The sequence below is a fragment of the Erigeron canadensis genome, chromosome 8 (assembly GCF_010389155.1).
Source record: "Erigeron canadensis isolate Cc75 chromosome 8, C_canadensis_v1, whole genome shotgun sequence".
Lineage (NCBI taxonomy): Eukaryota > Viridiplantae > Streptophyta > Magnoliopsida > Asterales > Asteraceae > Erigeron > Erigeron canadensis.
The window spans coordinates 12,101,080-12,114,212 of record NC_057768.1 but is presented as its reverse complement, the minus strand read 5'-3'; the positions used below and the strand labels follow the sequence as shown (position 1 = coordinate 12,114,212).

The window sequence follows — 13,133 nt, the reverse complement described above, 5'->3', positions numbered from 1 at the left end:
TTGAGTTCTAGAAGTCGGGCTTGGATGTTGGGAACGATTAGTGTGGTTTGGAGACGAAACAAATTTAAATACGGTTTAGTAGAGTTGAAATTTTAGCTGAATTGCAAAAATCATAACTACTTCATCATAACTCTCCATGAATTGAGTTTTACATTTTCCAAAAGACTTGTCTCTATAAAATTCGTCCAAAACGAAGTTTTCCTTAATTTTGCTTCATAATGGGTCGAAAATGCTGATTTGTAAAGGTGGCCAGATTCTAGACGATTTCAACAAGTCAATATTTCAAAAATTCATAACAAATTAATGAAAAATCGTATTGAAATGATTGCAACAGCTCTTGTTAGAAAAAATAGTTAGCTTTAACCTGTTAAAAGATTTTGTAAATTGGTTTAGCAAGTCTTTATGAAAAATATTGATTTTGACTATTTGACAGACGCGTAGTGATGAATTCGTTTAGACCTAGCTTGTTTGGAATTGTTTATGCGAGTCCGTAATGTTTTGGGCCATGCTAGTCACAATAGTTGAGCAATAAGAGTTGTTTAAAGTTTAGCATAATAGTTGAACAATAAGAGTTGTTTAAAGTTTATTAGTCGTGGTTGAGATTGGATATTTATAGGTGGTCGTGAACATATACGAAGCACGATAACTCTTATTAAGTTGTTTATAAAGCTTCTAGAGGTAAGATAACTTATTACTAACACACAAGGAAACACAATAAAGCTTAATTGGTTACCAGTAGTTTGTTTTTTTTTTCGTTGAGAATTTCCTGTTCCCTCTTGATAGTAGCGAATTCAATCGAATATTGCCCTTTTTCTGTAAAGGGGTAGATACAAATTTCGTTCTCGTGGTTATTCGATTTTCCATTCTTGTTTTTAAAAGTGGGTTTTATTCGTTCCCTCTATATATTCCTTATCTTCCCTAATGACTTTCTACCAATGTTTTCACAACCGGACCGGAAAGCAAACCGGTCTCTTTACTAGTTACTGGTTGGATCGGTCGGACCGGATTAAAGAACCGGATATTGTATACATAACATAAAAAATACATTGCCTAAAATTAAATTAAGAGCTAAATAAAAATATACTTATAGTCTTATACCATATAATAATAGTCCCTATAATGATAGCTACCCTATATATATGATAATATATCACTTCTGTAAAGTGGTTTTTCATATGGAAAACACCAAAATATACCCCTTTAAAGTCCACCACCGGTCGTTTCTTTATTTCCCCAAAATCAAAACACACTTTTTCTTCATATCATTAAAAGTTAAAACCCATGAATATCTATCTTCACCATTACCATTAACGCCCTCTTTAGACTGTAAATCTGTAAAGATCTAGATTTGGATTTGTATTTCAAACCATTGATTGATTGTTTCACCATGTTCACCATTTCGCCGGAGGTAGTAGTCCTCAGACGGCGGTGTCGGAGAAACAACAAGTGAGTGTCTAGAAGTTGGATAAAGTTGCTTAAGAACTCCAACTTCCAACCAGATAATAAGTCAACAGAAAAAGTTAAAGGTCGGCTGCCAGTTTGATGTTTCAAGCGCTGGTTTCTGGTCCAACCGCCCGGGCAGTTGCACGTTCGATTCAATACATGTAACCGGACCGCTTAAGAGTCTGGGTCCCAGTTTAACCGATCCGGCCGGCCGGTCCGGTCCGATCGTGAAAACATTGCTTTCTACACTCGGATTTTTTAATTCAAGATTCAGCTAGAAATCAAGTTCCACAATAAGTCTCCTACTTATTTTGTTTAGTATCATCATTCACTATTGTACCTAAAGACAACAATATTTTGATATTTACGAAGATAATCTATCTAATTTCATTATCACTTTGTTTAGTATCTTCATTTAGGTAGTCTTTGTTAAGTATCTTGATAAAAAAAAGTCGCAACTTAATCGAAAATACTTAAATTCACTAAGTCATCAAAATTGTTTTTTTATTTTACTTAATAAACAAAAAATAACTATATTGATTTATTTATATATAAATATATTGAGTGACTTTATTTATGTCACTTTCACAAGAAAAGAAAATAGATTAAAATGCAGCTCACATGATCTTTACATGCAGTGGGGACTTAATGACATAGACAAATCTTTTTAACGCAAGTAAAACCACATGGTGAAAACTGAAAAGTAGTCATTCTAACTACTGTATAGGGATTAAAAGAGTTTTATTGAGTAATTATAGATTTTACAAGTTTTTACTAACATATAATTTCCATATTTGATTCGTTTATATGTTTTATTTTTCTTGTTTCTCTTTCATAGCTCTTTTTTAAATAACCAGAAATTTGCATTTAATCCTAGAACACAACAACAACAACAACAAAAACAACCGTATCCAATTCCTGAGCTGGGTATAGGGGAGGTGGGTTGTAGACAGTTTTACCTTTACCCAAAGATAGAGAGGCTGCTTCCAAATTGACCTCCGGCCAGAAAGTGGTAAAAGTCAGAAAGTGTAAAGTGTTTAGAATTATCATACCTGTTGGCCGAGAACATGATAAGAAGATATACCTCTCTGCTGAGTCCGCTAGGTCTGGCCATCTTGAGAGTAGGGAGGGGTAGCAAACATGTGACCTAAAAATACCTTAGCACAAGTTCGGCAATACATATACGATAGCAACCATTGAACATATGTAACAGCATAAAAATGTAGAAACATGATGAAAAAAAAAAAAGTCTCCTACAAGAACTCAAACAAGTAAAAGAAAACAACCAAAAAAGAAAACAACCAAGACAATCGTACATGTAAAAGGGGATTGACTAGGAACTAAGAACATCAACGATTACTAATCAACCTACGAAGCATAGTGAACTTAGGCCGCCTAACTAAACTAATCCTAGTTTTCTCACAAAAACTCCCAAAACCACTAAAGTAAACCTATACACCTATTTCTTTAGATAAACTCTCATTGGTCATGTACTCCGATAGACGAAAGCATTTGGGGGTCAACAAACGCTAGCGTAACCTCTCCTCTCGGTTTAGGCCTATCGAGATTCAAAGCCAGAACCCATACGGAGGTCACATAGAACCAAAGTCTACGTAAAAAAGTCTACTTAACCTATTCCCATAGGCATTACCCTCCTTGTCCACGTCCTCCGCCAGGAAGCTCCATTTGCGCATTCAGAATTCTATCCTTCCACCTCCATCGTCCTACCTCTTCTCCTGTCAGGTCAAAGCCCTCAGTAGCTTCGAGTCACCTTAGACCCACTTCTCCAGGCCAACCCATATCTAGCATCCTTAGGCAAGACAATATGGGAAATGATGTTGGTCTAGGTCACACAAAAGTCATACCCTAACCTAATCCTCCACTCTAATCCTAGTTCTCCAGGCCGTCCTATCCGACGTCAAGTCCCCCGACAAGCCAAGCTTTATTCGGTCCTTCGCTAAACGATCCTCCCATCTCATCTTAGGCCTTCCCCTTCTTCGTATGCCGTCAACGTGGATAGACTCCGCTCTCCTTAGTGGTACTGTTCGATCCTTTCTCCTAACATGGCCAAACAATCTCAAGCGCCCTTTCCCTTAGCCTGTTAATAATGGTCCCTACTTCAAGTTCGGCTCTAAAAACTCCTGTAGGGATCCTGTCTGGGCAATAAGAACATATGTTTATTGCTCAGACAGGATCCCCATAGGAGTTTTTAGATACCCACTTTTTTTTAAAGAGTTAAGTACTTTTTTCGTCCCTGTGGTTTCTCGTTTGTTCACTTTTCATCCTCGCCGTTATCTTTTGGCTAAAATCATCCATGTGGTTGTCTTTTCGTCCATTAGTCCGTTAGCCCCCCATGTGCAAGTCACGTGAGGGGTAGTTATGTCTTTTGTCACATGCCTTTCCTCGTGCAAATCACGTGCAACGACAAATAAAAACCCACCCACCCCCATTTTCCCCCAATTTCATTCTAATCGTCCCTGTGGTTTACACGATGAAAAACACACACAAAAAACATAATCAAATCCCATCACATTACTTCTCCAGCAACAAAACACCTGCAAAATGGATGAGGAGAACCATGAAGCCCATTGCTATGTCCTTTATATTCGGTTAGTATTTTTTTAGGGTTTTATTTGATTTTTCTTTTTTAATTTATTAATTATCAATTCTTTGTGTTGTTTACAGATGAATACGAAGGGTTGCGACAATATGTAGATGGAAAGGTTGATTCTTTTGATTTCATTGATGTAGAAGAGTTTTGTTTGAATGACATGAATGAAATTATTAGGGAGATTGGTTATAAACATGGGTTATGTTATTATCATTACTTGGTACCTGAAAACAATTTAGATGATGGTCTTAGGGCATTAGTATGTGACATGCATATTGATATAATGAAAAAGTATGCTCCTAAGTATAAACAAATTGATGTTTTTGTGGAACATGGTTTTGGGATATCTATTGCTCAAATTAGGGAGAAAACCCCTGAGCTTGAACCAATTAGGGAGAATGTGGTTGAGACTGAGCTTGAGAATGAACCAATTAGGAAGAATGTGGTTAGTTTAGAAGAAACAGAGGCAGTAGAAGTCAATGAGGATAGTGAAATAGATGGTGAAGAAGAGAAGGATAATGAAACAGATGGTGAAGAAGATAGTCAAAGTAGGTCAGAGGGAGATGACAGTGAGGATGTTGACTTTGAACTAGATAAAGATAGGGATGTTGGGGATGATGAGGATAGTGAAGAAGTTAATGAAGCAGTATGGGAGAATGTGTGAATTAAAGACAGTATACCACTTGAGAAGGAACCAGTTAATGATGTTGAGGTTAACATGAATGACTTTCAATTTAACTTAGAACCAGGAAGGTATGCAAGAACCCAAAGGTATACAAGAACAAGTAGGTATGCAAGAACCAGTAGGTATGCAAGCACCTAAAGCAGTTGAATTTACACCACATATAGATGAACTGAATGTAAATGAAGAGATGTTAGGCATTGGCTTTGATGACTTTGATAGTGGGCCTAATGATGACACCATATAATGACTAAGGAAGAAGCAGTTAAAACTGTTTAGGAGAAACAACCTAGTGAAGGCAATGGCTTAGAACCAGTTTGTTAAGAGCAAGTTTTATGTAACTCAAGTGTTTGGGTCAAAACTTCTTGTGAAAGAAATGGTCAACAATCATGCCATTGAAACTAGGAGGGACATTAGATTTGTGAAAGATGACAAGGAAAGGGTCAGGGCAGGATGTTTTGGGATTGAACCTGAACCTAACCCAAGATTCACAAAGTCTAAGGTTGTTTTGGAGAAATAGCAATTGGCTTCACCAGAAAGAAGAAAAGAGACCAATGAAGAGGGTGTTAAGGGTCTGCATGACAAAGGAAAGGGTGTGATAGGTCTGCATGACAATGCAAAGGATGTTAACGGTCAAAAGGGTAGTAACTCAAAAGGTAAGGGGGTTATTGGGGATGCTGGGGACTGTGAGAGAGAGTCTAGACCAGAGAAAAAAGTCAAAAAGGTAGAAAAACCCACATGCCCATGGACTTTATTTGTTTCCAAGAGAAAGGATGAAGAAAGATGGATGGTGAAGACATTAATTGAAGAACATAAATGTAACACCCGTCATTTAAAAACCTGGATTTTCAAAAACTTTTGCCTAACAGCGTTTAATAATAGCGGAAAAGGATCTCATATAAATCAGCCCATCCGTAACGGGATGAAACATTTGAAAACGTTTGGTGTTACTATATGCATCATCTAAATAATAAAAGAAAATCCAAGTCTTGGCACCAACATAAATGCCAAGCATTATTACATAGTCTTTAATCATAATATCGTAAATGAAGTAGTCAAACAAAAGGCTAAGGGTAGCTTAAGCATCAAGAACATAAATGCTATTGTCTTTAATGTCTCTACCCATCCTCACCAAGCTATCCTTTCTTTAGCTCCAAACTCATCTAATCTGATGGCACAACATTTTCAAAGAGCAAGTGTTAGCTAATAAATTAGCTAAGTAAGAATAACATATTTGAAAACATTTGCCGATTAGATTTATTAACAAAATTATATCATCGTTATATGTTAATATCACATGAGCATCATAAACTTCATAAAAATAAGGAACATCATGAACATCATAAGCATCATATAGCATAACACATTAGGAACATCATAATCCTAAGCGTGCCTATCGTCATAAAGCTTTACTTTTCATCTTTCTTTACTTTCTCTATTTATTTACTTTTCTTTTGCCTAGACATAGGCTATGTGACGTAAGCCTCACATACTTAAGGATGTGGGGTTGTGTGTAGGCGGTCATAGACCATACAGGGAGTCCTCACACCCGACATGATGGGTAACCAATAAGGGATCCATCGGCGTCGTTAAGGAAAGACAAAGTCATTTCCAACTGAATAAACCATTTATGCCTTTACACATTGGTGGTTAGTTACTCCACCCGGAATAAACAAACATAACTATGCCACAAGGAGCAACTCAAGTGACCACGTACGCACTAGCTTTACAACTAGCACGAGTTAAGCTTAACACAACTTTAAATATGTTCGAGACTTCTTTATTACATTAGTTTAGGCTACCTTTTCACATAAACTAATCACTTTTATCTTTGCTTTATATTAACGTAGGCTACACTTTCACCTAAGTTAATCACATATCATCTTTACTTTATATTAACGTAGGCTACACTTTCACCTAAGTTAATCACATATCATCTTTACTTTAGGGCCCTTAACGTGCACGTGAACATGACAATCCTAATCAAAGGACTAGTGACTAGGTGATCAAGCCACACATATAATCATATCATAAACATGTCACCATTAAGTGTTCACATATCAATAGCATAACATTATGTCATGATCATTTAGCTTAAGCATAACATCGTATTATGATCACATAACATAAACATGGCATCATATCATATTTACATTTAATAAGCATATCATCATTCCATAATATGAGAACTTACCTTATGCCTTTGCAACCTGCATATACATGTCATTCATCATATGAAGGTAAACATCATATCCCATATCAACTTCCCATAATCCCCTTTACTTTACTTTTAATCATACATAAAAATTTAGAAGGTTTTACTTTACTTGGAAGGTGACAAAAGATGTTATCTTATCTTGGTACAGCTTACCAACCAATTATGAGTATCTTACAGTGCTTACTAAGTGCTCCCGACTACCTAGAATGAGTACAAGATCGACATATAAGCTAAACGAAGTGTTTTGTGCAAACTAGAAAAAAGGTGCGTCGCACCTCCCTAGTGGTGCGTCGCACCAATCAACTAAAAACTCAGATTAGATACAGGTGCGTCGCACCAGCCCTTGGTATAGATGCACGTTTCGTGCATAGATTATTGTCCGTTGCAATGCAATTCTATAGGCTGATTATGAAGAAGAAAAGATGTCTTCAAGGTCGTGATGACGTCATCATCACTTCGTGATGACGTCGGTACGAGGCTAGTAGTTCGTGTAAGGGAGTTCAAGGCCTACGAATGAGATAGAAGCCCAGCCCATGTAGCATCCTATATATAATAGAATTAGGTTACAATTTACGTTTGAGGGTTTGAGTCTAGACAGACATCGTCCATAGTGCACGGGGTAGAGATCTATACCCCGTGCCAGTCAGATGTATACTGGTGATTGTAATCTTATGATTAATGATATTCACGAGTTTTGCATCTGTTCTTATCTCTTATTCTTCATGTAATTCGTGTTTATATGTCCATTAATTATACAAAAACCTCAAAGTCGATTATGAATGGATTTCGCACTTTCATAGTCGAATTGGTCACGATTTGAACGGTCCGACGTGTTTCAACACTTGGTGTGTCGCATATCAGGCTCCCATCGAAAATCAAAATTCCAACCCGGGCAGTGGTGCGTCGCACCACCCATTTGGTGCGTCGCACCTGGGGTGCCGACCAGCAACTCAATTTTTAAACTTGCTCTAAACGATTCCCATTCGATCTCAAACCCTTAGCCCGACCTGGGGACATAAAATTGACCTTTTTAATGATACTTTTGATGACTTAAATCAATCATATGATCCTTTAATCATTGCCTTACATATAGCAATCATTTGATCACCCGAAAACATGAAATCGACAATCAATCAACTATTTATCCCAACCCAAACCCTATGGCTTGGATCGAAATCACTTGCATAACATATATGATCATATTTCAATAAGAAGATTACCTATATTACCTGTAGATGACTTAGGGGATTCAAGATCTTAGTAAAACATGATCGAAACGGCACGAAACGAATGAATCTTGAAGAAAACTTGTTTTTAGAGTAAGGGCATCTGAACTTAGGGCTATAGCATGAAATTATGGCTAATGTTTGAGTCTAATTAAGCATTAAACTCCTGGACACATCTTTCATTAAGTGCCCATAAGTCCCTGAACTTCCTAAACGTTACATTTGTAGTTTAATTAAATTACCGGTAGACTTAATGATCTAACAAGCACTTAACTTTCATACTTTTCTTTGAAATACCTTCATTAAATTCATATTAATCATTTCATATTAAACACATAAGCATTTAATCACGTAATCCCATATAGGGCACATAAACATAAAAGACCTAACGTTAACTAACAGAAAGTCGAATAGTCAAATATAAAAAGTTTGGGATGTTACATAAATGTCTACAACTAAGACAACTTAGGCAGTGTAATTCAACTTTCATCATGAACCAGATAAATGGAAGAGTAGATGCAGATCCAAAAATCAAAGGATCTGCAATTCAAGATATTATCTCAAAAAGGTAACTTCATTATTTACTTATTTTATGTATTTACTTCTTTATTTACTTGTTAATTTACTTGTTAATTTATTTAGTTGTTATTTACTTGTGAATTTACTTGTTAATTTATTTAGTTGTTATTTACTTGTAAATTAATTATAGGTAGGAATTTGGAGTGAAAAGATTGATTGCTTCTCGGGCAAAGAGTAGAGCAAAGAAACTGCTTGAAGAAGATTACAACCAATAGTATGCAAGGTTGAGAGATTACTGTTTGGAGTTGCAGCAGAGAAACCGAAACACAACAATCAAAATTGGGACAACTGGAGAAGCAAACCCGAATTCAAAAACAAGACAGTTCAAGAGGATCTATATCTGGTTGGGGCCATTAAAAGAAGGGTTCAAGGCTTGTAGGAGAGAACTGCTAGGATTTGATGGAGCCTTTACGAAAGGACCAATTTGGTTTTGTTTGAATTTGGTTGTAATGTTATAGTTTTAGACATTATCTGATCTGTATCTATTATGCTTAAAATAATTTGGTTTTGATTAGCCTTTTGAATGGTTGTATGTTGCCACTATCTGTAAGACAATTTGAAAGCTTTAATTTTGCACTTTAGTATGTAATTTCAGTAGTTGCATTACACTTTCTTTACTGCACTTTGTTTAAACTTTGGTATGTAAATATTGCACTTTTCATGCCCATGGAAATATTGAACTTTACTGCATTTTGTTTAAATTTTGCACTTTGGTTGTATTTTGCACTTTGGCATGTAACTTTAGTGGTTGCATTTTGTTTACACTATCTTTACTGCATTTTGTTTAAACTTTTGTCAAATTGCAAGTTGGTGTTTATTGCAATTTTGGTGTACAGTTTTGTCCAACCACAACAACATTTTCTTTAGAACAAGGATTACAAGAACATTACAAACTTAATTTTTTTTAAAACAAGGATCACAAAAACATTACAAACATTACAAGAACAAGGTTTACAGTTTTATCCAACTGCAACTACATTTTCTTTAGAACAAGGATTACAAGAACATTACAAACTTAATTTCCATTTATCTAGCATATTACATTACAAACATGGTTCTGGAATTACAAGAACATATGAAAAACATACCAAAATATAAACCAACTAGCTAAACCAACCAAATTAGCACCTATACATCCAAAAACATATGAAAAAAACCCAGCTAAGAATCAAACACTTCTTCAATTTCTTTACTTGATCATTTTTTTCCTTCAAATTTTCGTCCATAGTGTTCTTAGCTTTTAGCTATCCAGGACTCATGTCCATGGATCTTGTACACATTGGTGGATCAACCCATCCAATAAAACCACAATTATTTGATCCCTGTTAAAATAAATCTTTGATATTCAAGAAATTAAGAAAATCAAATAGCTAAAAATTAGGGTTTTTGATTACTTACAATACGTGAACAACAATAAAATCGATGACCTGGGTTCCTTGTAGTCCATGATGTTCGAACGATTGAAGCCTTCCCACACACACAGTGAACAACCATTTGTGATTATGCAGGGATGCTTGAGAGAGAAAGAAGAAAAGGTGGAAAGGGGGGAAAAAAGTCTGCAAAATTAAATGTGTGAAAAATGAAGAAATTTTGTGTTTTTTAGGATATATAACGAAAATGTGTAAAGGGAATTCCAAAAATGCCCACACGTGCAAGGGTCAAACGGAAAAGTTATAACGACAAGGACGAAAAGACAACCACATGGATGATTTTAGCCAAAAGATAACGGCGAGTACGAAAAGTGAACAAACGAGAAACCACATGGACGAAAAAAGTACTTTTTTTTAATTTCTTTCTGGGTAATAAGAAGATTGCGTCGATCATTCCATTTCTAGGATCGTTTGTGGATTTCAACACCCAAAATTACGGGGGTAAGCACCGAGCAATTTATAATTCATTTGTTAAATTATATTATGTATGTTTGCTACTCATTTGATGAAAGTCCTCAATGAATGTGGATAATCTCATTAACCAGCATATTGACTGGTCTTGCTCTGCGAATCTCCATTAGCCCACTTGGTATAGGTTCATGCCTTTTGGGGAAAATTACAGGGTTCAATTCCTGATATCAAAATCGATGCCTTTTGGAATATAAGGGCTTGTTTAGAGTAGGATTAGTGTAACGCCTTGGCCTACAAAAAGAAAAAAACAGTCCTACTCTATATGATCATAGATAATTGTCGGTATGTCTTTTGCTTTAGTGATTACATTCAACCCATTCGTGAAACTGGCAAAAGGTCCCATGGCCATTTGTAGACTCTTCCTAGGACGTCCCAAGATGTTAAGTAGGGGATGTTTGAACATAAGTCTCTTGTGAGACCTTTGGGCCGAAAACGCTATTTATAAACATTCGTTGCCTAACAATCTGATCTCTGGAGTTGAAATACACACAAATTGCAGTATAGATTAAACATATTGCTGATGTGCATAGTTTTTAAAAAAGCATTACCTCATATTTTTTCGAATATACAACAGAGTATAAGGAGTTGAGAGGTAAGATGAATAATGCTTCGACAGGACCCTCATCAAAATCGGAGACTTCGTTACAACGCAAATGCAGAGTTTTTCAGAGAGATTGTGAGTGAGCATAACATCCTCTCTGTCTGTCAATCTTCTGTTGTATATTTCAACTTAAACCTTTAAGTTTTCATCTATTGTTGGATGGAACAGTGCAACATATGTTGTATGGCTTTGGAGACGATTTGAATGTAAGCATCAACTTTTGTTACAAGCTTTGTTTTTATTTTACGTCAATGCATTCCTCTGTGTGCTTATCGCCTTATCCTATTAATTCTGGTGATGGGTAATTCTTATGTCATTGATTTATTTTATAACCATAAATTGGTATAATCTGTATGGAAAGAACACATATATTTTGTTGGATTCTTAATTGACATGAACCTGTCGTTTGATTACTGGTTTTTCTGCATAATCATGACATTACCACTAAATATGTATTCAAGAATTGAGACTCCCTGTGTGGAATCTGAAGTTTTGTGTACTTTTATAACCTGCATCAAAGTTATATGAGTGAGACAACTTTTGTACAATCTTTTGTATGTTCTCGTAGCTGCTAATCGTCTTTTGCTGCCACCTTCATTTTCAATGTTTAGTATCCTTCCTGACTTCCTGTAATGATTCTTGCATACGACTTCAGAAGGTGATAAATTACATACAAAGTAGAATTCTTTGCAATACATAAATATAACATATATATATATATAGTTCATTAGAACTAGGTAGATGATGCATGAAATGACTGTAAGTAGTCTATGGAATGATTTATTCATTTGCCAATCATGTTGGATACTGAACAGGTCTGATGGTGCCTTCCATAAATAGTCTGAAGTTGTAAGGTAGAAAGTTGTTCTTTAGTTTGAACCTTTTATGCATGAACAAAAATGTTTTACATGTTTAAACTTAGAGGTAACATAAGGTTTTTTTTGTTGAGAAATTAGGCCTGACATGATATTGTTTTCTAAAATTCCAGCCATTACCAGAGACTGTTGCTCTCATTTTGTAGAATGTGACAGATATGGTAAGAACTTATTTATTTTTGGTTCTGTTCACAAGTTAGGTGTTTCCTTTAAGGATGCTCTTCTAAAGCTGCCAACGACTAGATGAAGGCATGTAATCTGTCCTTATAGAAAAGGTTTACAATGGCTGTGGCTAGAAGTGGCCAATGGGTCGGTCGGGCTGGATTGGATAGCTGAATAAAATGTGTAATGGGATATGGCTGCTTTGAAGAATCGGTCAGAATGGGCTATGGGTCGAAGAGGTAGGTCACCATTGGCTAAAAACAAGCATATGGTCAAACCACTGCCAGTTTCACTTAGAATACTAGGCCTGTGTGGTTTATTCGACAAGTTTGCTCAAACCCCACAAAATAAATACGTTATGTCTGTGTGTAATTGTAGGTTCATAAAGCTCATGATGTTGCATCAAAGAGAGGAAAAACATTTGACTGAGGATTTCTTGTTTTTGATCCGGAAGGTACTTTTTATCCTTCAGGATTTGCTTTTGGTTCATCTTGCCAAATGTTTGTAGATGTCTAACTACAAGCATTATACTGTATTAATGTATTTATGGGACTCGTGAAAGCGAAACCGGTGTACACAATTGCTGTCGACAAATGAAGAATTAAAACAAACCAGAAAACCTTTTGACGTGGATGAGGAGAAGCTGGCACAGTCGAACAGCCTAGAAAGTAAACCTTGTGCCGTTGTAACATCTGCAAGGGAGAGGTTGGTAAACATAACATTTCATTTTCTCTTTATATCTAGTCATTCTGGCAAATGGAACATTTAGTAACAAATAATGTAGGTTATGATGGTTATGTTTTCTTCTTTCTTCCTTGTATTTTATGTGTTGCGT

The 13,133-nt window shown here is 35.9% G+C and overlaps 1 protein-coding gene across 1 annotated transcript; it reads left to right on the top strand.

Moving 5' to 3' along the window:
* Positions 1-4,021: 4,021 nt before the first annotated feature.
* LOC122610265 (histone chaperone ASF1-like) lies at positions 4,022-4,983 on the top strand. Its single transcript, XM_043783259.1, has 3 exons — positions 4,022-4,052; positions 4,129-4,700; positions 4,798-4,983. Exons 1-3 carry the CDS (start codon positions 4,022-4,024, stop codon positions 4,981-4,983), a joined length of 789 nt encoding a protein of 262 aa, XP_043639194.1.
* Positions 4,984-13,133: the final 8,150 nt, after the last annotated feature.

Bases quoted from the DNA above. Each gene is read 5' to 3' on its own strand.
- LOC122610265 (XM_043783259.1), top strand. From the start codon at position 4,022: ATGAAGCCCATTGCTATGTCCTTTATATTCG. The intron at 4,053-4,128 runs GTTAGTATTTTT...TGTTGTTTACAG, and splicing joins TGCTATGTCCTTTATATTCG to ATGAATACGAAGGGTTGCGA. The intron at 4,701-4,797 runs GTATGGGAGAAT...AATTTAACTTAG, and splicing joins GTGAAGAAGTTAATGAAGCA to AACCAGGAAGGTATGCAAGA.